Source organism: Sceloporus occidentalis, unplaced genomic scaffold (assembly GCF_023333645.1).
Source record: "Sceloporus occidentalis isolate IW3139 unplaced genomic scaffold, rSceOcc1.0.p SCAF_91, whole genome shotgun sequence".
Classification (NCBI taxonomy): domain Eukaryota; kingdom Metazoa; phylum Chordata; class Lepidosauria; order Squamata; family Phrynosomatidae; genus Sceloporus; species Sceloporus occidentalis.
Window position 1 is genome coordinate 2,919,554 of NW_028317071.1, and position 23,858 is coordinate 2,943,411.

The 23,858-nt window shown below is 42.2% G+C and overlaps 2 protein-coding genes, 1 long non-coding RNA gene and 1 pseudogene across 5 annotated transcripts; 3 read left to right on the top strand and 1 right to left on the bottom strand.

Moving 5' to 3' along the window:
* Positions 1-3,166: 3,166 nt before the first annotated feature.
* Positions 3,167-10,571, top strand: LOC149284548 (uncharacterized; annotated as a pseudogene). Its single transcript, XR_016277830.1, has 4 exons — positions 3,167-3,699; positions 6,180-6,258; positions 8,144-8,216; positions 9,401-10,571. The product of XR_016277830.1 is annotated as an uncharacterized LOC149284548 (transcript).
* Positions 10,572-11,417: 846 nt separating this feature from the next.
* LOC149284549 (uncharacterized) lies at positions 11,418-12,536 on the top strand. 2 transcript variants are annotated; one of them, XM_089496498.1, is made up of 2 exons: positions 11,418-12,310; positions 12,439-12,536. In XM_089496498.1, the coding sequence occupies exons 1-2, from the start codon at positions 11,750-11,752 to the stop codon at positions 12,523-12,525; spliced, it is 648 nt and encodes a 215-aa protein (XP_089352624.1). In that variant the 5' UTR covers positions 11,418-11,749; the 3' UTR covers positions 12,526-12,536. The 2 variants fall into 2 exon arrangements, with proteins under 2 accessions (XP_089352624.1, XP_089352625.1); XM_089496499.1 differs by having other exon boundaries at positions 12,446-12,536.
* Positions 12,537-14,105: 1,569 nt separating this feature from the next.
* Positions 14,106-16,237, top strand: LOC149284550 (uncharacterized protein F54H12.2-like). Its single transcript, XM_089496644.1, has 2 exons — positions 14,106-14,391; positions 15,087-16,237. The coding sequence occupies exons 1-2, from the start codon at positions 14,106-14,108 to the stop codon at positions 16,235-16,237; spliced, it is 1,437 nt and encodes a 478-aa protein (XP_089352770.1).
* Positions 16,238-21,545: 5,308 nt separating this feature from the next.
* Positions 21,546-22,127, bottom strand: LOC149284551 (uncharacterized). Its single transcript, XR_016277838.1, has 3 exons — positions 22,065-22,127; positions 21,900-21,971; positions 21,546-21,716 (listed from the first exon to the last, which is right to left on the bottom strand). It is a non-coding gene; the product is annotated as an uncharacterized LOC149284551 (long non-coding RNA).
* Positions 22,128-23,858: the final 1,731 nt, after the last annotated feature.

Sequence of the window (23,858 nt, forward strand, 5' to 3'; positions counted from 1 at the left end):
CGATTGGAACACATACTGTGCGGTATACTCAAATGCGTTCCGTTCTCATCACGTGATGAGAACGGTCTCAGAACGCAGTGCGATAAACTTCCCTGTCAGAGATAGCTCTGGGGCCACAGTGTACTACAATTCCCAGCATTCCCCAGCACTAACCCAGGACAGTTAAGTCACTCTCAAACTGGATTATTTCCTCAGTGTGGATGCAGCTTTGGTGAGGAACTCTGGGCATTTCAGCCCAGCATTGTTTTATTTCTGCAGTGTATTTTGGACCAGAGACAAGGTGACCAGGCATCCTCCTCCTTTTCCAGGACATGTTCTCCATTTGGATCATGGCTAAGAAGCATGGATTTATAATTACATGGGTGTTTTTAGCTTTTATTTTTGGCCATGTCCTACATTTTTTTGCTTGGGTGCCCTACATTTTGGGGTGAGGGCATTGGTCACCTTGGTCAGATAGCTTTCCAGGGGTTTAACTGCCATTCTGCTGTGGTGCTGGAACAGACCACCATTCCCAGAATTCCATAGCATTCAGCTGAGGCAGTTAAAGTGGTCTCAAACCAGATGATTTCTCCAGTGTAGATGCAGCCCAAGCCTTTTGCCTCTCTTATGTCTGAGATTTCAAAGCCCAGCCCTGGCACCACAACAAACTACAAATCCCAGGATTCCATAGGATGGAGTGATGAGAGTGAAAGCAGTGTGCAGCAGCCTAAGTTTGCTTAATGCAGTTCTTAACATGGTGCACCTCTTGCCTACAGAGTCTCCCAGGCCCCAGCGGGGCCCTAGAGTCCTCAAGGGGCTTGGGAGAGGCTGTCTCCCAGGCCCAGCGAGGCCTTGGAGAAGGTTTAAAAATGTAGGACCTTTTTTTTGGTTAATTTCCTGGCCAGGAAAATTTTAAAAAATGTCCTACATTTTTTCCCAGTTTTGAGGTCCCCCGGGATGGCAACCCTAGTCCCAGAGCTCTCTGACACCAAAGGCTAAATGTCTCATAGAATCATAGTTGGGACCACAAGGGCCATCCAGTCCAACCCCTGCCATGCAGGAACTCATAATCAAAGCATCTCATAAAGCTACAGTTTGCATAATTCCCTAGCAATGAGCAAGAACAGTTAAAGTGGACTCAAACTGCATTATTTCTGCAGTGTGTTTTGGACTCTAGTGTTTCTGTGGAATCTCTTTTCTTGTGATTTGAATCTGGTGCTTCTCATTCTTGTCTCTAGAGCAGCAGAAAAGAAGCTCACTCCATCTTCTCCATGACAGCTCTTCAGATGTTTAAAGATATCTATAATTTTAAGTGGAGATGATGTGCAAGGACATGATTTGCATCTTTCCGGATCCTGTTCTCTTCTATCCCACTTCTATCTCCCAAAGTTAACCTTTGTAACCTTAATACAACTTGGCACTGGATTCACAGAAGTGGGTTTTTACTCATGAAAGCTCATGCAAAAATAAAAATCCAGTTAGTCTTAAGGGTGCTGCCACATGCCTTTCTCTTTTTTTTTCCTCCCTCTTCTTTCTTCTTTTTTAATGGACTTTTGTGATTGCTATTTCAATTTGTTTCCATATTTGCAATGCTTTAATTGCTTTGTAACCTTTGTCTGTTGTTAATTTCTTACTACATTTATTTTAACTGTTGCGCATAAAAAGGACAAGATGATGACTGATGGTGATGATTTTGCAAAAAAAGGCAATCTATAAATCCAATAAGAATAATAATGATGATGATGATAATAATAACAATAATAATACAGGTTGAGTCTTATCTGGAATTCCAAAATCCGAAACATTCCAAAAAACAAAATTATCCTCATGGGTGGCTGTGATAATAACCCCTTTGCTTTCTAATGGTTCAGCCTACACAAACTTTGTTTTAAATATTTAAAATATTGTATAAAATTACCTTCAGGCTATGTGTATCAGATGTATTGTGAAACGTACATGAATTTCGTGTTGAGGCTTGGCTCCAAAATATATCACTGTATGTAAATGCAAATGTTCCAAAATCTGAAAAACCCCAAACAGTTCTGGTCCCAATGAGGGAGACTCAGCCTTTACTCCAAAATCCCAAATCCTCCGCGTGGGCGGCAAAGATCGTGACTCCTTTGTACAAAGTTATTTAAAATGTTGTGTATAAAATTGCCTTCAGGCTCGGTGTAGACGAAACATATATGAATTTTGTATTTAGACTTGGGCCCCATCTCCAAGATATCTCCTTATGGATATGCAAATACACTTGTCCCTCCATAGGGTTAGGGGCACAAGACCCCCGTGAATAAGGAAAAACCTAAAATAACAAAAACACCATGTATTTTTACCTGAGAGGACACCTCTCTAGGAATCGCTAGGTCCTCCAGTGCAACTCTGTGGTCAACGTCTGACAGACACTGAGCATAGAGTTGCACTGGAGCCACAAATGTCCAGCAGAGTATTCTCTCTAGGACTCTCTAGGTCTTTCAGTGCCACTTTTAGTTAAAGTTGACCATAGCGTTGCACTGGAGGACCTAGATATTCCTAGAGAGGACATATTAATCGAATCCATGAATAAACAAATCCGCAAATATCAAAGCTGCAAATATGGAGGGATGAGTGTATTTCAAAATCTGAACAAATCCAAAGTCCGAAACACTTCTGGTCCCAATAAAGGAGACTCAAGTTTTATTCCAAAATCTAAAAATGGCCCACAGAGATGGCTGAGAGAGTGGCACCTTTGCTTTCTGATGCTTCAGTGGTTCATCCAGACTTTGTTTCATGCCCAAAATTATCTAAAAAAATTTGGTATAAAATTACCTTCTGGCTAGGAGTGTATAAGGTGTATACAAAACACAGATGAATTTTGCGTTTAGTCTTAGGTCCCGTCTCATGATGTAGATGCAAATATTCCAAAATCTGGGTGAGCAGTCCCAAATCTGACACATTTCTGCTCCTGAACATTTGAGATAATAAAGAAGATGCAACCTGGTGAGATAAGATACAGCACAGTTCAGAGCATTAACAACAACAACAAGAAGAAACCAGTTTCAGATTTGTTTTGCATTCTGCTTTCTGCTTTGCATTGCACAACACACTTTTTTAGGAGAGCAAAACATTGGCAAAGTGGTTAGGTTTCGTTTCCTAACTTTCTTGTCCCTCTGCTGGCTCAGTGCATGCCCCTGTCTCTCCAAAGCAGGCGAATTCCCGGAAAAGAAGGAAGCGACAGACAGGACAAAACCATCCTGCAAGAGGCGGGTTCCTTCTTTTCGGCAAACCTCAGCCAGACAGTGGTTCTTGCTCTGGGCAGGAGCCAAAGCTGTCAGGGCCCAGGGGTCTCTGAGTTTAGGATGGGTGGGCAGGTTGACTATCTGCTTGTGCCCAGATTTCCAGGAGACATGAATGGCAATGTGAACCAGGGCAAAGGGAAGAAATGGATTCTTGGGTGCTGCATTGCCATCCCATCGGTATTATTCTTTACTTTCCTGGGTTTATATCTATCAGTCATGTTTTCGGACCCAACCATCAAACTGGAGCAATGCCAGTCAGAGCTACAGAACCAGACATCGGCAGCAAAGGCCGCCTCCACCTCCTTGAAGGAACGCATGGAAGCCATGGCCAAAAAGGAGATGGCGGCCAGAATGGAAAGCCATGAGCTACGGACCCAGCTCCTGGCCACCAACCAGAGCCTTCTCGAAGCCAAAGGACGCTTGGGAGTCCTGCCAGAGCCAGCTGGTAAAATAGCAGAATAATCTTGAAAACAAATATACAAAGCAGCTCGAACTTAAAGGCCTGCAGAGGAGGAGTTTCTCTTGGTCCTTTGCAGGGTCACAGAGAGCAGGGCCTTCTTGGTGGCCGCTCCCTGGTTGGAATTGGTAGGAAAAGACCATTTTATATTTGGGCCGGGCTTTGGAATTTAATGATGTGGCAAGTATGGCTCTGTGCATAGGAAGCGGGATGCTGTATTTTTAAATATATATATTTCCTTGGTCATTGTATTTTAAAATGTCTTTATTGTGTTTGAGGCCAGGATTTGCCCTCGGTTGTCTCCAGTGAACGCCAACACATCTGAGCTTTTGTGGGGGTTGTGCGCCTTTCGGTCGTTTCTGATTTATGGCAAATGTATCACGGACTTTCCTTGGCAAGATTTGTACAGAAGAGGTTTGCCCTTGCCTTCCTCTGAGGCTGAGAGAATGTTACTTGCCCAAAGTCACCCAGTGGGTTTCATGCCAAGCCGGGCATCGAACCATGGCCTCCAGAGTCATAGTCCAACACTCAAACCACTATGCCACGCTGGCATTTACCCATGGGTTTTTCAAAAAATAATACTTTCATACTTTTTTAAACTTTTGCAAAAGAAGACTTTAACTTAATCTTGGTTAAAGTGAGAGCCAGAGTGATATAGCGGTTTGAGCATTCGAATAATAGAACCATAGAGTTGGGAGAGATGGCCCAGATGGCCATCGGTTTAAAAACCTCCAAAGCAGGAGAGACTACCGCAGGACCGCTGGAAAAGTAGTGCCAGGAAAATTCGGTCTTTCTGATTTTACCCCGCTTTATTGCAAATGCAATCGGTCACATAAGGATTGAAATCGATTTCAAATGGGAGCGATGGTCATATAGCCCAAATCAAGAATCTGATCTGATTTAGTGGGAAAGAGGCCTCGGAGGCATTGGACAACAACTTTGGAGACCAGGGTTTGAATCCCTCTGAGCAAATTCTGCCAAGAAAATCCCAGCATAGGTTCACCTTAGGGTTGCCATAATTTTCAAATGACTCGAAGGCACACAACACACACAAATGTTCGGATGTGCTGGACTTCATTGGAGACAACTTGCCAGAAGCTTCGAGGGCTACAGCTCTCCTTTAATCTGTATATTTCCTGATATTCAAATACAGTGTTTTTTTCCCTACAGTCAGGGTGTTTCTCTCATGAACTTCCGGTGCTTAGTGCAACCCTTTATTCCCATTGCCAAATATGGGAACATTTTTCTGTCCCATGAGTTGGCAACACTGCTCCGGGCAAATGGCACCAAACCAGTCTCCATTTTCTCGCTTTGCCCTGCTGTATTTTTGGGCGGTTCTGCGGACATCTCATAATTTTTGTGGTTTTTTAGTTGCCTGGTACTTTTCCTTCATTTGCATTTACCAGACCGAGTTCCCCCCCGCACTGCAGTGGTGGCCCGATCCACCTAGAAATTATTATTATTATTATTATTATTATTATTATTATTATTATTATTATTCCAGAATTGAGACTATTATCCCCATATTGAGGAGAAGGAGAGACATGATACATTACCACCACCATCAAAAGTGGCAACTGATGCTATCAGTTCATTAACTAATTGATTAATTGCAAGGGCTCACTGTATATTTTAAATATATATTTATGTTTAAAAAATAGAATAAATAATTTAGACTTGCAAAAAATAAAAAGCGAGAGAGAGGTGCAAAAAATGGAAAACAGGGGAAACCACCAAAGAGGAATGCAGTCAGCTCTCCATATTTGCAGCTTTGACTTTTGTGGATTTGATCATTCAAAGATTTAAATAATGTGTTCTCTCTAGGAATCTCTAGGTCCTCCAGAACGACGCTGCCAGAAGTTGACCATAGAATTGATGTGGAGGACTTAGAGATTCCTAGAGAGAACACTTCTGTGGGCATTTCTAGGTCCTCCAGAGTGGTTTTATGGTCAGTTTTTGCCAGATGCTGACCACAAAGTTGCACTGGAGGACCTAGAGATTCCAAAAGAAAACACTTCTTTGGGCATTTGTAGATCCTCCAGTGTGATTCTTTGGTCAACCTCTGCTGGATGATGGCTGTAGAGTTGCATCGGAGGACGTAGAGATTCCTAGAAAAACCACTTCTCTTGTCATTTGTAGTTCCTTCAGTGTGATTCTATGGTCGATATCTGGTGGATGTCGACAGTAGAGTTGCACTGGAGGACTTAGATATCCCTAGAGAGGTGTCATCTCCATTTTCCTCGGTGGTCCAGCAAATGTGGAGGGCCCACTGCATTTCAGATACATATGAGAACATGTGTTGGGATTGTCGTGATTGTTGATCTGGTAAAGAGTATACTATTTGCATTGCTAATATTATCTGGCATTTTGATTTATATTGTGTGTGTGTGTGTGTGTGTGTGTGTGTGTGTGTATGAGATTGCAATTGTAACATTTGTCTTCCTCCACCTCTTGTCTTTTCTTTCCAGAGAACACTGGAGCAGAAGCTCACATCCCAAGTGGCGGAAGCCGCACAACATGAGATGAAGAAATGCCAAGCTAACACCAGTGAGAGAAGTTGAGGGCTGCCACCCCACAATGCAATTATAATGCAATGATCCCAGTTTAACTTCTATGTTAGCATCCTATGGAAGCCTGGGATTGGTAGTTTGGTGTGGCACTAGAGCTCTCTAGTTGAGGGTCCTGAATATCCCTCTGCAAACTCCAAATCTCAGGATTTCACAGCATTGTTGTTGTTTTTGTTGTGTGCCTTCAGGTCATTCTCAACCCTAAGGTGAACTTATCATGTGGTTTTCTTGGCAAGTTTTGTTCAGAGGGGAGTTGCCATTGCCATCCTCTGAGGCTGAGAGAGTGTGACTTGCCCAGGGTCACCCAGTAGCCTTCCTTGGCTGAGCCGAGATTCAAACCCTGGTCTACAGAGTCATAGTCCAAGGTTCAAACCACTACACAGCATTGAAAGTGGAATCCCAGTGGTATTATTGCATAGTGTCAAAGGGTCTGCAATGGTTGTGATACAACAAGCGATGGTACAGCTCTCCTGCTCAGACGATTCCATAACGCCCTCCATTTTGAGCATGGCTATGAAGCAGGAATTTATCTTTATATGAGTGCTTTTAGCTTTTGTTTGGTCTTGTTCCCTATTTTTCTGGAAGGTCCTCCATCTTGCAGTGCCTTGTCCTCCTTTGCGGTGAGGACATCAGGTCACTCTGTCCACTGTGAACATCCCAGGGAATATTGTGGCCCCATCCTTCCTCCCATGGGTCCAGTTTGTGCCCCACATGAACTGTATCTCCATGTTTTGGAAATACCCAACATCCTGAAATTTCAGCTTAGGGTGCATCTAAGAATGTATCTATGTACAGCGCTGTGTAAATCTACAGTGCTATATAAATAAAGCATAATAATAATAATAATAATAATAATCATCATCATCATCATCATCTACAATGTAGATATAATGCCGTTTGAAACCACTTGAACTTCCATGGGTTAAAGAATATTGGGATTTGTCGTTTTGAGAAGGCTCAAGACCTGGTGAAACTACCAATCCCAGGACTCCATAGGATGGCATCACAGAACTTAAAGTGGTGTCAAACTGCATTGTTTCTGCAGTGTAGATGCAACCTTGGGGTTGACAGACCTTTCACTATTTTGATCGCCCTTCTCTGGATATGCTCCAGCTTTTCAACATCTTTTTTGAATTGTGGTGCCAAGAATTGAACACAGTATTCCAAGTGATGCCTAACCAAAGCAGAACAGAGTGGTACTATTACTTCCCTCGATTTAGACCAGTGGTTCCCAAATTTTGGTCCTCCTGATGTTTTGGACTTCATCTCCCATCATTCCTTACTGTTGGCCAAGCTGGGCTTCTGGAACTGAAGTGCAAAACACCTGGAGGACCAAAGTTTGGAAACCATTGATATAGACCAGGGGTAGGCAACCTGCGACCCGCGGGCCGGATGCGGCCTGGTGAGGCCTTGAGACCGGCCTCAGCCCGGTCCTGCTGCTGATTGCCGCCGGGGCCTTTGGGGGGCAATTGCCTATAGAAGCCTCAGAAATATGCATTTATATTAACATTTTAAAAAAAATTCAGCAATTTTTTTCGCGTGCCCTCCATTTCTTTAAAAAAAGTGTCTTCCATTTGAAAATTTTGTCCTACATTTGTCCTGGTTTATTTATATATTTAATTTTTTTAAAAAAATTATTTAATTATTTATTTTTTGGCTTCGGCCCCCCAGTTGTCTGAGGGATAGCAACCCGGCCCCCGGCTCAAAAAGATTGCCTACCCCTGATATAGACATTACATTCCCATTGATGTAGCTGAGGATACCCCAACATGTGCTGTGTATGAAGATGGGAAAGCACCCCAAAGGTAATTCTTTGGGGAAAAGAAACGCTGGGGAAACTCACCTTCTGTTCTTGGCTTCCTTAGCGAAACTCCAGCAGGAGCTATCAAGCAAAACGCAGGACCTGGAGCATGCCCAGCACCAAAATCAGCAACAACGGTAAGAAAAGCTGGTTGCAGTGCTATGGGTTCATTCCCCAGAAGCAAAGGATTTCCTTGCTGAACCAGGTCAAAAATCTATCTGTCGATTATCCTTATTTCCTGATTTGCATCCCGTCTTTTTCCCAGTTCAGGACTCAAAGCATTCACTGACATTTAATACACGCTATCAAAAGATTAAATCCTCTCCAAACCAGAAAATTTAACACATTATATATGGCTAATTTCCCCTGAAACAACTAGTCCTCAAAGATGTGCTGAAACCAACAAACGCCAGCCTTATCGCACTATCAAATGGGATTTGAACTCAATTTAAATTGGAAAAAACCCGCAAATGTGGGACATTTATCAGACGACGTTCCTGCAAACATGAAATAACAAAGTTAAAGCAAAGACAAAATGGAGAAAAACGACATCTTTTTACTTGCCGTTTTTCTCCATTTTGCCTTAGCTTTAACTTCGCGTTACTTCACATTTGCAGAAACGTTTTCTGATAAACTTCCCGCATTTGCGGTTTTTTTCCAATTTAAATCTAGTTTAAATTCCGTTTTTCAATGGGATTTCGCTAGTGTGATAAGGTCCTAAGCCAAGTGGTTTGCACTCGTGTTATTCACAAACTGTAATCCTCATACATCATGCATGTAATGGCCATCATCGTGACGTAATGTGCACGTGTTGCGTGTCTTCAACCACAATTAAAACGATATGCTAAGCAACCACCGTGTGTAATCCCAATGCAAAATGTCAGGCACACAACTACAACAGGAAATCTAGGGTTTGTTGTTGTCGTGTGCCTTGAAGTCATTTCCGACTTATGCGAACCTATCACGGGGTTTTCCTGGCAAGGTCAGTTCAGTTTGCCTTTGCATTTCCCTGAGGCTGAGAGAGTGTGACTTGCCAAAGTTGGGTTTCCTTGGCTTAGTGGGGGGATTCGAACCTTGGTCTTCAGAGTCATAGTTCAATGCTCAAACCACTATGCCATACATTTTGGTATCCACAGGGGGTCCTGGAACTAAATCCCAGTGGATGCCAAGGGCCCTGATAGCCTTCTAACGCGATGATTCTATGGTGCTTTTCTAGGGTTCTAGGGTTCCTGCATGGCAGAATGGGGTTGGACTGGATGGCCCTTGTGGTCTCTTCCTATTCTATGATTCTATGATTCTAACTTATGGTTTCTATCCCCAGGGAGAAATGCGATGCCAGAATCCAGGAGATACAGGCTCAGCACACCAGGATCTCCACTTCGACCTGTTCCGGCGCATGGGTCCTCGGGGGTCCCATGGTGGCCCTCCTCACACTCACTGTCCCCGGATTCCTCCTCCTTCTCCTCCTGTAGCCCCTTGGGACTTGGCTGATGGGAGGAGGGGCTTCTGCTGCTTCATAACCACACCCCCTCACCTGCACAGCATTTTGGAGGCTTTGCATTTGCACCTGGGGAGAGCATCGCTGGAAAGCCAGGCAACCACATTAGCCTTCCAGAATTTCTTGCAGGGAGACACCCTCACTGCACCCCCAAATACACACACACACTTGTCCCTCCCTAGTCACTAGGGTTAGGGGCCCAAGATCCCTGTGAATGTGGAATGTTTAAAATAACATTTTAAAATAATTTAAAAATAACAAAAACACCATGTTTTGACCTGAGAGGACACCTCTCTAGGAATGTCTAGGTCCTCCAGGGCAACTCTGTGGTCAACGTCCAACAGACACTGGCCATAGAACTGTGCTGGAAGAGCTACAAAGGCCTAGTAGAGTGTTCTCTCTAGGAATCTCTAGGTCCTCCAGGGCAACTCTGTGGTCAACGTCCGACAGACACTGAGAATAGAACTGCGCTGGAGGAGCTACAAAGGCCTAGTAGAGTGGAATCTCAAGGTCTTTCCATGCGACTTTTGGTTCAAGTTGACCCTAGAGTTGCGCTGGAGGACCTAGAGATTCCTAGAGAGAACATATTAATCAAATCTGCCAATAATCAAATCCGCAAATAGCAAAGCCAGAAATATGGAGGGATGAGTGTATATGTGTGTGTGTGTGTGTGTGTGTGTGTGTGTGTGTATATATATATATATATATATATATATATATATAGAGAGAGAGAGAGAGAGAGAGAGAGATGTTTTTTAGCAGCTCTTGAAACCCCAGAAGAGATCCTTTTGCAAAAGTTTAGCTAGATTTTTTTTAATATGTTAAGAAAACTGAACAACGAGGCAAAAGTGCCCCTAAACCTCACAAAGGGGCAAATATTTTTAATGTCAAGCTCTTTCTGTCGAATTTGTAAGAAATCTGCGGATTCTGGAAAGGTTTTATCCATTTGCCACCCGCGTCACAGATACTAAATGAAATTCCTCTCTGCCAGAAATCACTGGGTTGTTGGTCTCTTTGTTTGATCAGATTTCCTATCTTTTCCTGGTAGCTGGGTTCAAAGGTGTTTTATTCCATAAATTAACTTAAATGGTTAACCTAAATTAACTTAAAACAGGGAGTTCCATAATCTGAGAGCAGCCACCAAGGAAGTGGTTAAATTTGGATGTTCAATCTCTTTTTATAGGTTGATCACTGTTTTTATGATTGGGCGGAGGGTTGGGGTTTGGGGGTTTTTTAACTGTAATTTTTAATTGTTTGATGTTTTAATTATACTGTTGGAATCCGCTTTGATTCCTTTGTGAAAAAGCGAAATACAAATTATTATTATTATTATTATTATTATTAAGGAAGCCCTCTTTCTCTCCAAACAGACTAGAAATCTCTGAGTCAACTTCTGGTAGAGCTGCACTGGAAGACCTAGAGATTCCTAGAGAGAACAGATAAGGAATTGGTTTTAAGGATATTGGTATTTTAACATTTTATAGTGTTTTAATGTCCTTTTTTGATTATATATGCTTGATGTTCTGCCCTTTGGTGGAAAGGGCATTATAAATCATCATCATCAAATCCACATGTAATCAAATCCGGAAAGTCGAAGCCACAAATGTGGAGAGCCAACTGCAATATCCTTTTAGAGTTTAGGTGGAATATCTTTTATTGTAATCTGGGTCCATTGGTTTGCATTCTGGACTCTGGGACAACAGAAGACAACCTGGCTCCATCTTCTCCGTGAGAAAAGCCCTTCGGGTATTGAAATATGGCTCTCATGTTATTTCTTCATCATCTCAAGTAGTAGTATATAGGGGTAGCTCCTGTCAAAAAGTGATTTATGACCCCTAAGCCCCGCCCCTTGAATGATTTATGACCCTTAAGCCCCGCCCCTGACCACGCCCCCTAGAATGATTTATGACCCTTTAGCCACGCCCCTGGCCACACCCCCTAGAATGATTTATGACCCTTTGGCCCCTCCCTCAAGAATGATGGATGACCTGTCAAACTGATGGGCGTGTCCTTACCCCGGAAATGCTAGGGCGGGACATCCGGACCATGTGACAGACCCAATCCATGGGGGCGTGGTTCGCCCCCTCCCCCCTGACCTCCCAGGGGTTCCCATTAGCCCCTTGAGGGGCACGTGATCCTCCTGTAAGACCCCACCTCACCACGCCCTGACCAATGGTTTGGTCCCTACGAGAATCACGTGGTCTGCGCCAGCCAATAGAAGACGGGCAGCAGAGATCTCTAGGCCGTATCGAGAAGCTGCCATTCTATGCATGCCCAGACACGTTCTGCGAAGGCAGCATGGAGGTACCGAGCACCCCACAGCGTTTGGCTAGACCTTCTACAGCCAGGAGAATCAAAACCACAATGATAACATCCTGGCCCAACTACCGCGGGCCTGTGGGCTTTAGTGACCCTCCCGTACCCTTGAATATTCGTCCTAAAAAGGAACCGAAAGAGCCTGAAAAGACACCCAACATTATGGATTTCATTGATGATTCCTCAGAACTCGAGTGTGATTGCGGTTGCAATTTAAAATCCATTCTCCAGAAGAAGGAGAAGAAGGAAGTTCCCGACACTCCACAGAGCCCTGACGAACCGGATGGCGCAGTACTTTCAAAACCTGCCGCTCAGATGGAAGAGGCCGTGGAAGCGGGAGATCGCAACCCACCACAGCCCTCACATGTGGAAGAATCTATGGATGAAAGCGTGGATTCCGGCTACCACAGCGTAATGGTAAGTTGATAACATCTAAATACTACTACTAATAATAATAAATGTTAGTAGTTTGGTTATCATTTGGGAGAGGAGTGTATTGTTTTGCAAAAGAATAAATTGCTTCTTATTTCTCTTTATTCTCTTAGGATGAAGACCTACAGGCAGATGGTGCTGAGAACCAAGTTGGAAAGAGTCTACAGCCCCTAAATCTTTCCCCCATCCCTGAGATGTAGATATGTTTCTAATTTTCCACCAATAAAATGTTGTTTGTATTACATGTGTGTGTTCATACTTACATGAGAGTTGAAAATGGGAGGGCATGACAAAATTCTGGGTGATATATATTATTCTCCAGGAAAAACTGGGAGCTTTGGGGGTGTGAACGCCCTACTTCAGGAAGCCAAAATACAGAGCAAAAATCTTAAAAGAGAGGAGGTGTCCCGATGGCTTTCTGGCCAAGATGCCTATACGCTACACAGACCTGCCAAAATACATTTTAAAAGAAACAAGACAGTTGTGTCTAATGTGGATTCTCAATGGCAGGCTGATCTGGTTGATATGCAACAGTTGTCTAAGTATAACAGAGGCTACAAGTACATTTTAACAGTAATAGATATCCTGTCTAAATTTGCCTGGGCTTTGGCTTTAAAGGACAAAACTGGTAAAGAAGTGGCCGGTGCTTTTAACACTATTTTTAGCCAAAGCGGAAGAAAGCCTGCCAAATTACAAACGGATCGGGGCCGTGAATTTCTAAACAAAGCTGTGAGTAGCCAATTGAAACATCATGGGATTCACCATTTTGTCACCAATAATGAAGTCAAAGCAGGGGTTGTGGAACGGTTTAATAGAACTTTAAAAACAAAAATGTGGAGGTATTTCACAGCTAAAAATACCTTCACCTATATTGACGTGCTTCCCTTGTTTCTAAAAAGTTATAACCAGAGTTTTCACCGAACAATCAAAGCAAGACCCGCAGACGTCAATGATTCTAATGCTCTAGCCGTGTGGAAAACAGTATATGGGGCCCCTATCAAAACAGAAAAGGAGCATCCACTCCTTAGAAAAGGAGACCATGTGAGGATTTCTAAAAGCAAGGGTATATTTGCCAAAGGATATGAACAGAATTTCACCACAGAAGTATTTATTATTGACCAGGTCATCCTAACTGCAAAGAGGCCTGTGTACCTGCTGAAAGATTATCTTGGGGAGCCTGTCATTGGAAGCTTTTACCCTGAAGAATTACAAAAGGTGAATGTGAAAGAGGATCAAGCATACAGGATTGAAAAAATACTAGACACTAAAGGCCGGGGTAGGAGAAAACAATACCTAGTGAAATGGTTAGGCTGGCCTAGCAAATTCAACAGTTGGGTGCTTGCTTCTGAAGTTGGTGAACCTGTGTAGAGGCGGTGGGAAAATGGGAGAGAACGGTTTTTATATCTTACTCCCTAGTAACAGCAGCGCATCCATTTTCCCACAGAACACAATTCCAATATTTACTGTCTCTTTAGCAAGAGCCCTGGAACTTCCTGGGGAGTGGGAAGTAGGGCTCGCCGAGATACAGTACCCACACAATTGGAATAATATCATTACTAATACACCTTTTGAAATTGCAAATGAGGAAAAGAACTGGATCTTCATACTGCAACGGGGGTACTATTCTAGCATCCCTGAACTGCTGGAAATCATGAATGATATGATAAAATCAGACCCTGACCCCCCTAAAGTGCATCTGCACTATGACCGTGGGACCGGAAAGGTTAGGTTTAAAACAGTTGGGCCATACACAATCCAGGCTGGAGGGAGACTAGCTCACATGTTAGGATTGGTTCCCACCCGTCATGCCAAAATTCCTCCTTTCAAAGCAGACATCACGGCGGGTTTCAACACCTTATATGTTTATACCGATATAGTGGAGCATCAGATAGTGGGAGACTTCTATGTCCTGCTGTTGCACTGCGTGCCTGTACGGGGACAGAGCGACGAATGTGTCAATATTGTGTATGACAAGCCTCATTACATCCCTGTAAGTAAGCACCACATTGACACCATTACCATCGAGATAAAGTCGGACCAGAACAAAAAAGTGCCATTTCGCTCGGGTAAGGTGCTTGTGAAACTACATTTCCGCCCCAGGAGAATACTGAAGCTTTAAAGATGGTATTTGTGAAAACATATGGCGACCCTGCCCTTTATAGAGATTATTACAGGGTCCAAGCTGGAAATGGTCTTCCAGGGTACCATGGAACCCCTGTAATGTACGGATCTGGGCTTGGTGGGATTTTCAGAAGCCTTTTCAGAAAAGCAGGTCCACTTTTGAAAAGAGGCCTGAACGTGATGAAACCCCACGTTAAAACAGCCATGCAGAATATTGCTACAGATGTGGTTGGTGAAGTTACCCAGGCGGTTATGAATAAAATGAAACCCACAACTCCACAAGAAGGCTCAGGCCTAATGTATATTCAAAGAAGGCATCGTCAAAAAAGAAAAGCATCACGGGTGAGGTTAACAGGCCCTCCCCGAGCCCTTAAAAGAAAACGTGTAAGCAGAAAGAAAACACAGAAGCGGAGAGCTGTAAGGAAGAGGAGGAGTCGGCCTTGCACACCGTCTAAGAGAGATATATTTTAAACTAACACCATGGCTTTTATCCACAGCGGATCTGAAGAATGCACAAAATCTGAATTAGACCTGTTTACTATTGGACCTACACAGACAAGTATTGAGAAAAGTTTGTATATTGAGGTGCCCCCTTTGACGGCTCTGACAGAATCTGCACCGCTAGATTTTTTCATTGCAGGAAATGGTGAAGATTATATGGATCTCAATAATACGCTCTTATATCTAACCTGTAAGATTACTAAGGATGATAATACAAACATTCCTCAAGATGCTGAAGTTGGATTGGTGAATTATCCTATAGCCTCCATTTTTAGTCAGCTGGATGTGGTTTTGGGCGATAGGCTGATCAGCCAGAGCAATAACTGTTATCCTTACCGTGCTTTCATAGAGTCTGTGCTGAACTACAGTGAAGACACTCTAGCCACCCAATTCTCTACAGGGTTGTTCTATAAAGATGTCGCTGGAGAGCATGAATCGGCAGATCCGGAGGGGAATAATCATGGCTTTATTGAAAGAGCAAACCTGACACGTGGAAGCAGAAAACTAGATCTTCTGGGACATCTCCACACAGACCTATTTTTTCAGGAGAAACTGCTTCTAAATGGGGTGGATGTAAAAATCAAACTCACACGCAACAAAGATCCTTTCTGCTTAATGACCGACGATGCAGACAGCAATTACAAACTGCAAATTTTATCAGCGTCCCTTTTTGTCAAGAAGGTGAGAGTGTCACCGGGAGTACGGCTAGGTCATGCAGAAGCTCTGCTGACATGCAATGCCAAATACCCTGTGGACCGTGTAAGCATGAAAGTGTTTAGCATCCCGAGAGGCAGTCGCGTCACCAACCAGGAGAATCTCTTTTTGGGTCAACTACCCAAGCAGGTGATTATAGGCATGGTCGATAATGACGCCTTCAGTGGAGTTTACAACAAGAACCCCTTTAACTTTAAGCATTATGACATCAATTTTGCTGCGCTGTATTTGGATGGAGAGCAGAACCCTACAAAGCCGTTTCAACCCAATTTTGAAGATGGAAACTGTGTCAGGGAATACATGAGTTTGGTGCAGACAGCAGGCAAGCATATGAAAGACCGGTCTCTTTTAATCAACCGTGACGAATATGCAAGAGGTTACACGCTTTTTGCATTTGACCTTACCCCAGACCAAGAAGGCGGAGATCATTATTCGTTGATCAAAACCGGGAACCTGAGGGCTGAATTCCGGTTCGCCAGACCTCTGCCTACTACTGTGAATATGATCGTATATGGTGTTTTTGACAATGTCATAGAGATAAATCACAGGAGAAATGTCTTGTATGATTATATGTAACATGGACAGTGTGCAATTAACCCGCATCCTTTCTTCAAATCCTTATACTCGAAAGCCGTTCTATGGAGTCTTCCCGTGTGACATGCTCCCTAGAGAGAAGCTGATACAAAGACCTGTCTGTCTAGTCATCAACACTCACCCCCATAATCTCCCTGGAGAACACTGGTTGGCTATCTACTTAACAGAAGAAAATACCGGTGAATTTTTTGACTCCTACGGACACCCTCCCGACCACCCGCTCTTTCCTAAAACCATCATTAAATTTTTAAGAAAAAATACCAGTAAAACAAGGTTTCAACCCAGGGCAGTGCAAGCCTCAGACTCTGTGGTGTGTGGTTACCACTGTGTGTTTTTTCTTCAGCACCGTTCTAAAGGCCTGAGTTTTAAAAATATTCAAGAATTATATTCTCACGATTTGCAAAGAAATGATGAAATGGTGGTTGAACATGTAAAAACAAAGAGGAACATGCCAAGGCTTGTCTCATACATGCCCAGACTTGTCCCAAACATGTTTCAACCAGCCCAAGGATGTATAACCTGCAATGCTTTTCATAGACGTTCTTGTCAATAAATGTATCCTCTAGGAAGGATTTTAAAGAATTTTTCTTGTGTGTGTGTGTTTTTTCTTTTAACTAAAATAAAAATATAGACTTAAGTGATATTTTTAACTTATTTATTTCTCTTTTTGAAAAACAACAGGAGAATCATAAATGGAGCCAACCTGTAGTACTAGATTGTCGCTGTTTTCTCAAAGCCCTGCGGGAGACCTTGGGTGTGTGAAACAGCACCGGAGTGGCGTCGTTGGGGTTCTTTAGCTTGTCCAAAACTTCTCTGTTGGCATGGTGCCCAACCACAGACGTTGGGACATTGAGCTCTGCCATGGCCCTCATGAAAACATCCCAGCCTTTTGGGACATGTTTGGCTGGTAAAGCATGGGTCTGAGTGACCCCCTTGACTAAATCCAGCATATTGGACCCAGCTACAGGTTCCCCTTTATAGACAAAAGATCCTTTGTCATTCCATGAAGAAATACTCTTGTGTTGCTTCATTTTGGTTAACAACACCCTTCCTGCATTCTTGTATCTAGCAGGCAGGCTTTCCAGGATTTCTTGAAACAGGGGCTCAGAGGAGTTGGTCAACCCGTTTTCAGGGGGCTGTTGCATTTGAGGCAGAATTAGATTTATGTTTTCTTTCTCTGCTTCCTTCTGTCTGACATGAGTCAAATACCTTTGAAGCAAACTGTCATATTGTTTTGCTTTTTCATACTCTGTTAAGTCAGTCCTTTGAAGAATCCTCTGCATCTCAGCATCCAGGGTATATATGGCCTTAGTTCTGATATTTTCATCCTTAGGGGATGAGCCCTTTAACTGTTCTAGCTGATGGCTAGGGACCAAATACATCTTTTCTGCATATTCCATTACTGCCTAGTTAAAAGGCTGGTTATCAGGGGTACAGCAAAGCTTAACAGCGGACCAAGAAAACCCCCAGACTGCTTCACCAAGACTTTTTTCCTTCTCAGCGAGACTCGCTTGTTACCCAGAGTTTTAATAAGATGGCGCCTCTTTCTCAGTACACGCACCTGATGAGGAGATAATGGAATGTTGCCTTTTAAAGCGTTCAGGGCTATTTCTGAGATGGCTGCAACCAGGTCATTTGAGGCTGTACATAAAAAAGCTTTCCTCTGGGGTGGGGGCATCTTAATGAGCAGTTTTAAGAGAGCAAGGTTTCTTTTCACACGCCCGGACATGTTGACCCGAAGGGGGTGGTGGGAGCAATATGATGTGGGAATTAAAGCTGAAGCCTTTTGTAACCACTGGCACCTTTCTTCATGGTATACACTACAGGCCAGTCTGGAGGAAAAATGCCCGTTCGTAACCTGTAAGATTCTGGGGTGTTAGTCTGCAAATCAATAATGAGGTAACCAAAGGGTTTGCTTGTTGCATCCGCAAAGGCTTCCATGAAGAATTTAGTGTTCCCTGGGTACATCTGACGAGCTAAAGTTGCAATTTGTAATTTATCCCTAGGGTTTTTAAACAGCACCATGTATTTTGCATTTAAGCTGATGGTCCTGAAGCTTTTTCCCTTGCAGAAAATATTTTGTGTGATGAAAAAAACACTCAGGTTCCTGTGATGAACGTGGACTGTAAACAGTCTTTCAATATTTGAAGTATCACAAGACTGCATTAGATCGTCTATCACTAAGAACTTTATTTTTTTCAAGGGCAACAAATCTTCATTATCAAAGTTATCAGGCATACCCTCTACAAATTGAATAAAAGGATATTTACATAGCAGTTCTTGGTACAAAGGTTGCCAGCAGCTATAACACCACAAAATTTTCTCAGGTTGCACTGAAAACAGACTGTGAGCGTTATCCAACATCTTTTTTACAAATACAGTTTTTCCACAGTTGCTCGGTCCTGCTAGAATAGCTGAGAAGGGGTGTTGCCACCGCGTAGACATATTCAATAACCGTAAGGGAGAGTCTTAAACCCTTCAGTAATCACTCTCTTGTCATAAACCACTCTTTGAGTTTTCTTTAGCTCTTTTGTGTGGATAGACCACTGACGTTTATTTCTAACAATCCCTTGTTGCTGCACCACTATTTCATGAGCACCTCCTTCCTCTCTGTCTGAGGTGTAGTCAAACACCAGGTCCTTCAGACTGTCAAAATTAATTTTTTCACAATTAGCAACATTCAGTGTGATCCCTTTGACCTTCAAGCACGCTGTACCCCCCGAAAGCTTGTACCCGTAGGTTTTGGGTCCAGCTGATACATATTCTGTGATACGTTGATCTGGGGGGATTTCACTGGTGAGATCGCCCAGGTAATCCCCAAGAGGGGGGGAAAAGCCTCCTTTGCCCCAGGCATCATGGTTTCCACACCATAATCCTCAGGTTTAGGCATAGGGCCAACATAATTCCAGTTTTCAGGGGTGTTGAAAAAATGAGGGAAATATCCCTTACATTCATCAAAGCCCAGGGCCTTTGGGAGTCGTGCTAGAGCCATGGGTAGGTGACTAAGTGAATCAATGAATTTTAGATCTACACCTTTCACTTTTATACATATCAGTTTACCCCCTTGAGCAATAATATCAACATCCACCTTTTCTTTGACTAATTCTTGGAGGACAAAATAGGAATCATACCCCTTTGAATTGTGGGCTATAAACGTGGTACCCCCAAATTTGCCATCAGTTATGAATGTCTTGATAAACTCAGACATGCAACCCTCCCCCTTAAATTCCCAAGTCTGTCCTGCAGGGCCCCACTCAGGCTGTAACACCTCATTTTCATCACACAGTTTTGCATGATTAGCTTTTCCTTTCTTACCACCCTTATTCTTCTTTTTACTCATTCCCCCGTCATCCTTTAAACACTCCACAGTTTCCCCCTCAAAGGCTTTGGCAAAACAGTAATTAGGAACATGGACACCTGTACCCTGGTGGGTTTCAATATCGAAAAAAATATACTGGATTGATGTTTTTGGCTATTTTATAGGGTGCATGTAGCACAGATGTTTAGTATCCTTTAGGATAGGACCCCAACAAAGTGTGCACAGCACCCCTCTACATTCGCTTTTATCATGGTCAAATGTGACATAACGGCCACACTTCTCACAAAACGTTTTAGGGTCACATCTGACTTTTTCTTCCAAGGCTAGTTTTCTGTGCCTCCTTAAGCAGGCCCCGGATCTACAGTTCAACTTACACCTAAAACATCTTTCCATTTCATCTACTTTAGAAGCACAATCACGTTCTTTACACATTCTGCAATAGTAGAGGCATGAATGTTTGTGGGTAAATAAAGTATTACATATTAAACAGAGATTCCTCTTCCCAAAGAGACCTTTCACATTGAGGACCCCATAAAAATGATCTTCATGTAGCAAAACCGTGTATGTTTCTGGATATTGGATTTTCTGTGTCTTAAAAAGACCCCAGCCCTTGTCAGAGTAAAGGGCAACATGGATGTTACACTTTAAATGCTCTTCAACAAATGAAATATCACTAAGGGATACTTTTTTCTGGTCAGACCATCCCAGCTCTTGGTGTAATTTAGCAGCGTCTCTCAGCATTTCTACATCTGTGGGAACCTGCTTAGCCATTACTGCCACAAGGCTTGCAGCAAAACATAAATTAGTGCCTAAGTTAGTAGGATCCACCAGATGCTGCTTCTTTTTTGCAATAATTGAGCTGTAAGGTATAGAATCTATAGATCTGGAACGGCCCCCTCCTTGAGGAGCTCGCACAATAGTAATAACCAATCGGAGTGTTCCCTGTGCACAGATGTCCATATTACTCTGCAGGAGGTTACTTATGTGAGATAAAAAATCCTCAGCATTCATAAGATCCCTGACTCTTTGCACTGAAAACAGAGGGTTTGCTAAACCTGCATCTTGTAGTCTTAGTTGGATAAAATCCCCAGGCCCCGCTGTCAAAATTGTCCGATCCAGAACCTCTTGAATAGCCTGGTGCACAGCAGCTACAGCCTCTGAATATGATCTCATATGTTCTAAATTGACAAATCTGAATTCTTCTGCAATATTGATAGCGTGATACCTCCTGTTAAACCATTCCCAACATCTAACCCTTTCTGCAAAGACATGATTTTCTGGAGATGGGGGTGGTGGGGTAGGAGGGGCGGGGGGTGGAGGGGTGGGAGGTTCTGGGGGCAAGTCTGGAGATGGAGGAGGTGTTAGTAGATTTGGGTGTTCATCTTCGGGGTTATTTGGAGGCGGGGCTGGAGGGTGTGGCAGAGGATGAACTGGAGGGGGTGAGGGGGTTGGGGTTGGGGGAAAGGGTGCAGCTTCGGGGCTGTTTGGTGGTGGGGGTGGAGGTGAGCATGGGCGTGGAGGAGTGGGAGGGGCTGGAGGTGCCCCTACACCTTCAGAATGTTGTACAGCAGCCTGAGAAGCCCTATGTTTACATTTTTTCTTTGCTCCCTTCCTAGATGTAACAAGTGTCTTTCTTGCCCTGTTTAATATTTTAATAGCTCTTTTTCTCCAGTACATCATTTCCTTGATAGACTTTTTTCTTTTTCTGCCCTTTTGACAATTAGAACTTCCCCCACCTACTTGAACATTTTCTTTTTTTTTTTTTAATAATCTTTATTAAATTTTATAAAACCACAAACAGAATATACGAAGTCTACTTTGTACACCTTCTACATAAATTATCAAAAAAAGTTCCTACTTGAACATTTTCAAAGGGTGTGTCACCACAGACCACATAGTTACAGTATTTTTTAATGGCCGTCACAATAGCCTCCAGATCTGCACATGTACACTGTGAATTAGCTGCAAGCCTATTCAACGTGTCGCGATGTATCCGCATTTGCTGTGCGGCTCTTTGTAAATGAATAAAACAGTCAGATATTGTCTTGTACTTGAAAGCAAATTCTTCAAGAAGATCCTCATCATGTTTTTGTCTCTTGGGAGGTCTGCTCTCAGGGTCTTCTCCCTTTTGAACTTTATTGTCTAAAGAAGAAGAAGAAAGGCATCAGTAAATAGGGTCCCTACACCATTTGTAGCACACACTGTATTCAAACATGGAAAGAGCAACCATTTAAATGGTGTTTTTCCCTCATTATATCTTTTCCTGTAAAAGAAATATTGGGCATTTCAAGTACAGTAATAATGATTTTAAATGCACACACTCACCAAAAATCTTTCTTTTCTTTCCACTTGGTGTCAGAGTTTCAATGGAATTCTTGTCCAGAATCTTTGAGCTGCCTGCTGAAAGAGCAAGGGAGATAAATAAATAATAATGCAATGAACTAGACATTATAAGCACTATACATGTTATATCCTTAAACGCACACACACCTGCATTCTTCAAATCACTCTGTTCACTTGGCGTCAAGAACCTGGTCTTAGAGCTGCCTGCTGAAAAAGAATGGAAAATAAATATTAATAATAATAATATTATTGCAATGAACTAGACCTTTCAGACACTATACATATCATATTCTTAAACGCACACCCACCTGCGTTCTTCGAATCTCCCTGTTCACTTGCTGTCAAGAACTTGGGCTTAGAGATGCCTGCTGAAAAAGCATGGAAAATAAATAAATAATAATAATATTATTGCAATGAACTAGACCGTTCAAACACTATACATATCATATTCTTAAACGCACATACTAACCAAAAATCTTTCTTTGATTTTCAGCACTCAAGGTCTTGTCCATAACTTCTGAAAGAGCTAGGAAAATAATAATAATAATAATAATAATAATAATAATAATAATAATTTTAACTAAACCTTTAGTAACTTCTTTATAATACACCTTAACCCTCTGCCTATAAAATATATAAATATAACTTACCGAAATCGGAATCATCACTGTCCACATATTGACAAGCCTTTTCTATGCCCATTCCTAATAGGAAAGGAGGGGTGCAGTTTAGCATCAGACACATCTTGGAGCCTCTGTAATTTTCCAAGGTTAACCCTAAAAGAAAACCTCTTTACCTGTTTGTTTAGATGATGCCATGGCGTTTGTTTCAAAATATATGTCTCAGAAGCTTTGAGATAAATCTGAAAAGCATATACAACATTTTTTACCAACAGCAGTGCAAAGACAAATGGGTAGTGCTGCACTGAATGTACAAGGATATGCTTGGGGACATATCCTGGGGAAATGACGCACTCTTAGCTTCAGGGTAACATGTTGAGACATGTTAGTACACATCCAGGGATCATGCGCAGTGTCATTTTGTAAAAAACAAAGAATGTGTGTTTGTGGTGAATTTGGTCCAACAGCTGGTGGTGTGTGTCTCTCATAAAACCATTCCTTTGCAAAAGAAAAAAAGAAAAACTCTTTGAATGCTTAATTTTAAAAGCATCCCTTAAATCAGAAAATAAATGAAAAGAAATATAAATATGCACAGAGTTAATAAAAGAACACATTTTATAAAACTTTTAACAAGAACAACATACACACAGAATGCAAAAAACAACATTCAAATGGAGGAAGAGACAAAAAGGCTGAGACAGTGTCACTCTGTCTAAGCACACACAGAGTGCTAGTTGAGGATTGTAAAGCTCAGAAAAAACACACAGAATGCAAAAATATTCTTATACAAAATAACACTTAATTTAAATGAAATACATTGCACTTTAAAAGCAACTCTTAAATAAGCAGAGAGTAAAAGAAAATTATTTTTACACACACACACAGATGAGGGGCACTTAGATCAGAAGACAATGAATGAACACACCCTCACTATATTTTATTTTTCAAACTGTCTAATATTGAATGTGTAAGGGCAACATTTTCATTTCAATCAGCATGGGCCATGTGATTTAAAACCTTTAAATGAAATATTTAAATAAAATACATTGCACTTTAAAAGCATTCCTTAAATCAGAAAATAAATGAAAAGATATATATATATATATATATATATATATATGCACAGCATTAATGCATGAACACATTTTATAAAAACTTTTAACAAGAGCAAAGTTACACACACACACACACACACTAATAATTATAATAATGATGATACTTTTTTAAATCATAGCAGCACAGAAAGAGAGATTAAAAACCAAAGTTTACACTTTTAAACAGTTAGGCAAATAATCATAATGACACAAAACCTGTCTATGGT